The sequence below is a fragment of the Leuciscus leuciscus genome (genome assembly GCF_965113295.1).
Source record: "Leuciscus leuciscus genome assembly, chromosome: 12".
Classification (NCBI taxonomy): domain Eukaryota; kingdom Metazoa; phylum Chordata; class Actinopteri; order Cypriniformes; family Leuciscidae; genus Leuciscus; species Leuciscus leuciscus.
In genome coordinates, this window is record NC_138736.1 from 31,819,557 (window position 1) to 31,826,467 (window position 6,911).

The window sequence follows — 6,911 nt, forward strand, 5'->3', positions numbered from 1 at the left end:
TATTATTATTTATCAATATTGACCTGTTCTCTTAAATTAGTGTTATTTTAAAGGAAATGACCAACTTGAGACTGCGAACCTTCCGCACAAAAGAAGAAAAACAAGGCAAATCACTTTTTTCCCTTTATTTCACTCTGAGTGACAACACCATTAAAAATAAAATTTTATATTTATATATTATACTGTGGCCCATCATCTGCTGTGTCACGAAATACAATGGATCTTCTTTACCAACAAACTAAAAATATGTGTCTTTCCTTTTCAGAGCACTGTGGCTTCAACAACTGCCCCAAAGTTTAGGACATTGATATGATTATTTATTCATCCTAAATGGAAATTATATTTCAAAAGAAAGATAGGCAAAGTTATCAGGGTCGTTTTGTGGCAGAAAATTATTGTTGTTTACTCATATCATCAAGACTGGATCTCCACATATACATTGAAGAATTCAATCAGACATAAGAATGAAAATATTTTCTAATTATCATTGTAGCTTGCAGTTGATAGGTTTGCTGAGAAAGAGATTGTCCTTTGGTTTGTGTCCAGAGCCCTTTCAGCCTCGAAAGCCTCTGAAGAACTTCGAAAACACTGAGAAATCATCCTGCATGTCAGAACCGCCTGAAAGATGCAGAAAATACATCACTGGGTGATTCAAGAATCCAAACTGATCTTGTAAAAGCTTGAGGAATTTAACACTGTTAATATACTATATTAACCAGAATGCGTTTTAAATACTCTAAATTCTACAATGTTTATATTAAATACAATTTTTATATTTTACCTTTGTGACCACACATGGGGAAAAGAGTTAGCTAGAAATGGCTAACCTGACATGAGAGGACCAGACTGATCTTGTGGCCCATCTTGGACACCAGAACCCCCTGAGATGGTCACTGTAGTCTCTTCATTACCTTCACCGTCTCTGACTGTTCGCCTTTCTTCTACTGTCTACACACACACACACACACACACACACATACACAATCTCGATTATTACTTGTTAGACACCATCTGGACATGTGTGGCATATTTTGAGCCTTGCTGTACATTATTACGATATTTGTAATCAGAAATACTTTTGAGGATCAAATTATACAGGAACACTCACTCCATCTTGTCTGACCACCTTGGTGACACTGATAGACTTAAAGAATGACCTCGTCTTTGGCTGTGAAGGTGCTGGAGTCAAGATCTGATCCAGCCCGCCTGAAGACACCTGCGAGTCCAGATCTGAGGGTGGAACCAGAAGACAATTTATAGGAGTTGCATCAATGATATCAGGCAAGAAATTAGGGAATCAAGGCCTATTCATTCAAAGGTTGAAATGTCAGCAAAATAACATTTCTTTGTCAAGTCAAGTCAGCTTTTTTTTTATTTAGCACTTCACAGTAATTCAGCTTCAGTTCAATAACTGTGTAAAGTTCATCAGTTATGAAATGAGTTCTATTCGGCTATAAGCTGCTCTACAGAAAACAATAGTCATGATTCAGCTCGAGTCAGTTCAATGTTGATTCATTCAGTTCAATAACTGTCAAATTTGCACAGTTCGTCAATTATGAAATGAAGTTGATTCAGCAATAAAGCAGCTCTAGTGTCATCATCCAGCTCAATTCAGTTATGTATTCATCCAATAGTGTCAGTGCAGTCAAATCAATAATATTATTGAGTATGAAGGGTCTTTTAAACCCCTTTGCATTTTCTTTTTTTCCAACTCCTTCATATTAAGTCTGAATTTTCAAACTGCAGTGATCTACCATTCTTTTATTTGAAGTTTTTCATGTCGAACAATAGATTAAAGTTTCTAAACTTCTTCATGAATTACATTTTTTTTAATTTCATTTGAATAATTGGGGATGATTTTTATTTATTTTTCAGAACATTACTGTCTGTACTTGCATTTAAAAATCATAAAAAAAAATATCATTACCTCCATCCTCTTTTTTCTCGTTCTCCTTCGGTCTTAATAGACTATCTTTCCAAAGATCATGAAACTAAAAATTAAATGAAGACAATCAGATGAGAATACAGTATAGAAAGACGGTGTCCAAACCTGCTCCTGAATGGCCAATATCCTTCAGGACACTGGCCAGGAAGTTTCTAGTATGCCTACTTTGGCTGCATCCGAAATCGCATACATCCCTACTCAGGGTTCCCACACCTTCGTTAACTTCAAATTCAAGGACCTTTCAAGGACTTTCCAGGTCCAATACCATCAAATTCAAGGACTTAATGTGGGGACACATTTGTTGTGTCCAACAACAAACGTTGGGGTACCATGGTAGTTTCATGCGCAAGTGAACGTCATGGCAACGTACAACACAAAGTACCTCACGTGGGAAACACTTAACTACGTAACGCGTAAATGCGCTTAACTAGTGTAAATCAAGCAAGCTAGTATGCATAGGCCATGAAGTGTTGGCGAAATAACACGGGGACCGGAGTGGATATGGAATTTTTTCCAGAAAACTTATTGCACAAAATAAATTCAAGCACTTTCAAGGACCTGTGTCTGTGTATGTTTATTTTCAAAAACTTTCCAGGGCCTTGAAAACATTTTTTCAGATTCACAAACTTTCAAGGATTTCAAGGACCCGTGGGAACCCTGCCTACTATATAGTAGGTGAAAAACAGTATGTGACAAAAGAAGTTAAAAAAAAGCAGGCAAAAAGTCCCCGGCCGAGAATCTTAAGTGTGCATATGATGGACACTCTACTATCCCATGAGGCCACATCATGACAATAAATGTAGCACGCCCGGTGTAATAATGTAATACAACACATTTACATAGAATGTACTTTTTAGTGGTCGTGAAGTGATTACTAATACAAAATGAGTACCTACTCAAAAGACTATGCGATTTCGGACGCAGCCTATGACTGGCTGGTTCAGGTGTGTTTAATTGGGGTTGAAGCTAAACTCTGCAGGACAGAGCTGGATTAGACACCCTTGCTCTAAAAGTCCACCGAATTACTTTGATTCACCTTTGAGAAGGGGCTCCACTGAGGAAAGGGGCTGCTGGGACCTTGCGGAGATGAGGAATCCTTGTCCTTTGGTGCCAGAGAGGGGGGAGGGAGGGGTGGATTGTAGGGTGAGTTCTCAGGAGACTTCAACATGAAATCTCTGAACGGGTTACCACTTTCTGACCCACTCCTGCCTTTCTCGACACCTTCCTGAGGCGGCGGAGCTTCTATTGATGGGACATCTGTTGGGCAGGGGAAGCGGAGAGCCACAGGAGTTAGCAACATATATTTAAAATGCATTGCTATCACTATAGGTTTTTTTTTTTTAAAGATTTGACTTACATGGGACAGAAGTCTGAGCTCTTCTCTATAATTTGGAGCCCTTTTAATATTTTAACCATTGTTATTTAGTATCATTTAAATACTATTACATTTTATGAATATATAATTTTTTTTGTTATTTTAGTACATCAATTAAACTAATTGAAAAAATGGAATGTTCCCTCTGCAACAAGCTGAAATAAAATAAGATTTTGTATATTTTATTGATTTCAGTTAATGTTCATTTTATTTCAAGTAATGAAAATGTTTTTTTTATGGTTTTACTTTTAGTTAACTATAATAACCCTCACTTTAAAGGTGCATTGTGTAATATTTAGGAGGATCTGTAGACAGAAATGCAATATGATATACAGAACTATGTTTTCAGTGGTGTTCACCTTACATAATGAACCGTTATGTTTGTATTACCTTAGAATGAGCCATTTCTATCTACATAAACCACGGGTCCCCTTACAATGAAATAGCCATTTTGCGCCGACATGTTTCTACAGTGGCCCTAAACGGACAAACTACAGAGCGCGTTTCGTCACTATGTTGTTCTTCGTGCAAAGAAGCAAGCTAAAGTCAGCGAATAAAACACTGACACAATGATGAACAAGTAACTATAATATTCACAATAACATAAAGTAAACATAATTTCTTAATTTATCTTTATAAATAAACTCATTGTTTAACTGGCTACTCTCTGCTGTCTCAGATGATGACATCTTTTCCTATACGCTGATTTCACGCAGCCGCCATTTTGAAATCGAAAGTGAGGCTCCGGTGGGAAGAACCCCGGAAGTAACGATAAACAACAATGCCTTGGATTACCAACCTGAAGCTGCTGCCGCGATTTACACTATTGGATGTTAATATCCAATATAGGATATGTATATAGTTCATTCCTGCTTCGTTTTTTACATTCTGAATTATATATAAAAAAATATTTGATTTATAAATGAATTTCACTGTATATAGTCTAAAGTATGAAAGAAATGTTTGTACATTTTTAGAATTGACACAACATCATTAAACACAACAATACGCTATCACATTCACGACTCTCCTGTGATTAAAGGCGACACTTCCGGTTTTCTTCCCACCGGAGCCTCGCTTTCGATTTCAAAATAACGGCTGCGTGAAATCAGCGTATTGGCCACCGTAACTTTTGTTGGTTGCAATGCGTAACCTCACCACTAGATGCCGCTAAAAATCACACACTGCACCTTTAAGTAGACTATTATATCTTAGTGTCATCCTTACCCTTCAACTAAAAACGGAAATCTTATGCATTTTAGCCGTTCATTTACACGACAATGGCGTTTTGGGGGCCTGAAAACGAGAACTTTTATAAATGGGTTTTGAAAACGATACCATTATCGTCTCCATGTAAACTACAAAAACATGAATTTGTGAAAACGGTGACGTCAAACGCATGCATATTACGTCTTCAGTCTATAGGTGTGTGGTGTTTCTTTACAAAGTGACATCGCCACCTACTGGCATGGAAGCATAACAGCATTTTTTGTTGTTTTCACAGATCCTTGTTTTCACGGTTGTTGTCTGTATGCGAAAAACTCAAAGGAAAAACTTTTCGTTTTAAGTACATCGTTGTTGTGTAAACCTACTCTTAGAGTGTATAACTATGTTTGCCTAACACATTGTGTTTTATCTGTGTGTATTACATGTATAGAGCTTATTAATTTTGTGATTTATACAGTATATAGGTATTTTCTATCTATTTACTTTCTAATTTGATTTTACTGAGAAGACTACTTGAAATGTATTCAACCATCATCTAATCTGCTTAAATCATGCAAGATGTACAGATGCCTAGAAAAATACTTTGCACAAAACAGAAAATCACTGCAAATAAACATAAACTTGGGGAACAGAGCAAACGTACCTCTATGTCCAAAGCCATGGCGCTCATCAAATTGACCTAGACCAGCAAAGATCTCCTCCATGTCCCTGAAGATCTGGCCGAAGAGCTGAGGTTCCTCGAAGCGCATCCCGCCGGGCCCAACGCTGAAACCAAATCTGAAGGCATCATCTAACGGGTCCCGACGTGGCCTATTAAAGTCATCGTAGTGAAATCCACTGTCATTGTCTTCATCTTCATCTTCATCATCATCTTCATGAATCATCCCATCAAAGAAGGGGTCCCTGATCCAAACACATTCAAATTAGCAAACCAATCTGAACTAAACAATGTCACTGTAGTGTATTAATCAGGAACAGTGCAGGAAAAATAAATACACCAGGCCAACAAGGTCTACATTTGCATTCAGAACTAATACTTCATATACATGTGAAAAACAATCTTTACATTTTTCCTAAAACATTAAACGCTTATTTAATTAATAAAGAAAGATGTGTAAACTCAAAGTGACAGGAAACTTTATATATATATATATATAAATAAGTGCATTAGATACCAGATACAGTTTATTTATATTTTTATAATAGGATATTAAAATAATCTGTTAATGTGTCATCTGAGGCTGGATTTCTCATTCGTCATTATTAATATTTTTCACATTTTATAATAATAATAAAAATCTATGATACAATTAAGAAATGTATTCATAGGTGTATTACTAAGTTTTAGCATCAGCCCACTGTTATTTATGTCCTGATGTGTCAAAGTAAAACTGAAAGAGAGTGCGTGTATTATGTTCCATATGGCTTCACGTATTTTAACAATTTGTCACGGAAGGACAAAACAGCACAAAATGTATTACAAAATCATTTATAACTGTGCGGACAAACGAAAATACTTTAAAATAGCACAATGCTCTATAAAGTTTATTTGTATAAAACAGTCACCAAGCGTTTATTTCTATTGACACCAATTAGCCTAACGTTACCCTACAGAAACATCCATTAAACAATATGAGTTGAGAAATATTGTGAAGCATGTTACTTTATAACACTATACACAATGTTATTGTTTATATCTTATCAGTATTAGTTTGTTATAATAATGCACGACATAATAGCTGTTAAGAGTTAACTGTGTAACATTTCCACATTGAACTGTTAGGCAGACTCACCTGCGGCCATCACCACGATAATGACCACCGGGAACCCCGAAAAACCCACGAAACAGATCAAATACGCTCATTTAATGAGGAAGTATCCAGTGATCCTTCACAAATGAGACCATAACAAAGTTGCATCAGAGATCTAGGACACCGAGGAAATCCTACGAGATCTTTCCACCGGAAAATATTTCAAAATAAAAGTCCCTACATTGCATTAACGGATGCCTTCTACGTCATTATCGACTAATAAAACAAGCTACGTAATACCTGTTCAAACTTTAAATTAACTAAAAATAACACTTAAAGAATAAATATTTTAAATGAAATAAATATCCAGAAGCATTATGCGTTGAGAAATATGACTTGCGCAAAGTTTGTGTCAGTTTTTTACGTTTACGTCAGTTTAAACATTCATGAGGGGAAACATGTAATAATTGTAACACTGTAATAATTTGTAATAATGTAATAATACATTGTAATAATGTTTTATAAATCGTCACCACTAGTTACTTTAATAAATAAATCTCTGAACTTTAAGTTCACTAGCAAGCAAATAAAAGAATACCTCCACTTCACTTGC

General features: G+C 36.0%; 1 protein-coding gene across 2 annotated transcripts; it reads right to left on the reverse strand.

Annotated features, from left to right (window-relative positions):
• Positions 1 to 110: 110 nt before the first annotated feature.
• Positions 111 to 6,522, reverse strand: hax1 (HCLS1 associated protein X-1). 2 transcript variants are annotated; one of them, XM_082187249.1, is made up of 7 exons: positions 6,341 to 6,522; positions 5,191 to 5,357; positions 2,982 to 3,202; positions 1,928 to 1,991; positions 1,109 to 1,230; positions 828 to 948; positions 111 to 618 (listed from the first exon to the last, which is right to left on the reverse strand). In XM_082187249.1, exons 1-7 carry the CDS (start codon positions 6,409 to 6,411, stop codon positions 554 to 556), a joined length of 831 nt encoding a protein of 276 aa, XP_082043375.1. In that variant the 5' UTR covers positions 6,412 to 6,522; the 3' UTR covers positions 111 to 553. The 2 variants fall into 2 exon arrangements, with proteins under 2 accessions (XP_082043375.1, XP_082043374.1); XM_082187248.1 differs by having other exon boundaries at positions 5,191 to 5,450; positions 6,341 to 6,521.
• Positions 6,523 to 6,911: the final 389 nt, after the last annotated feature.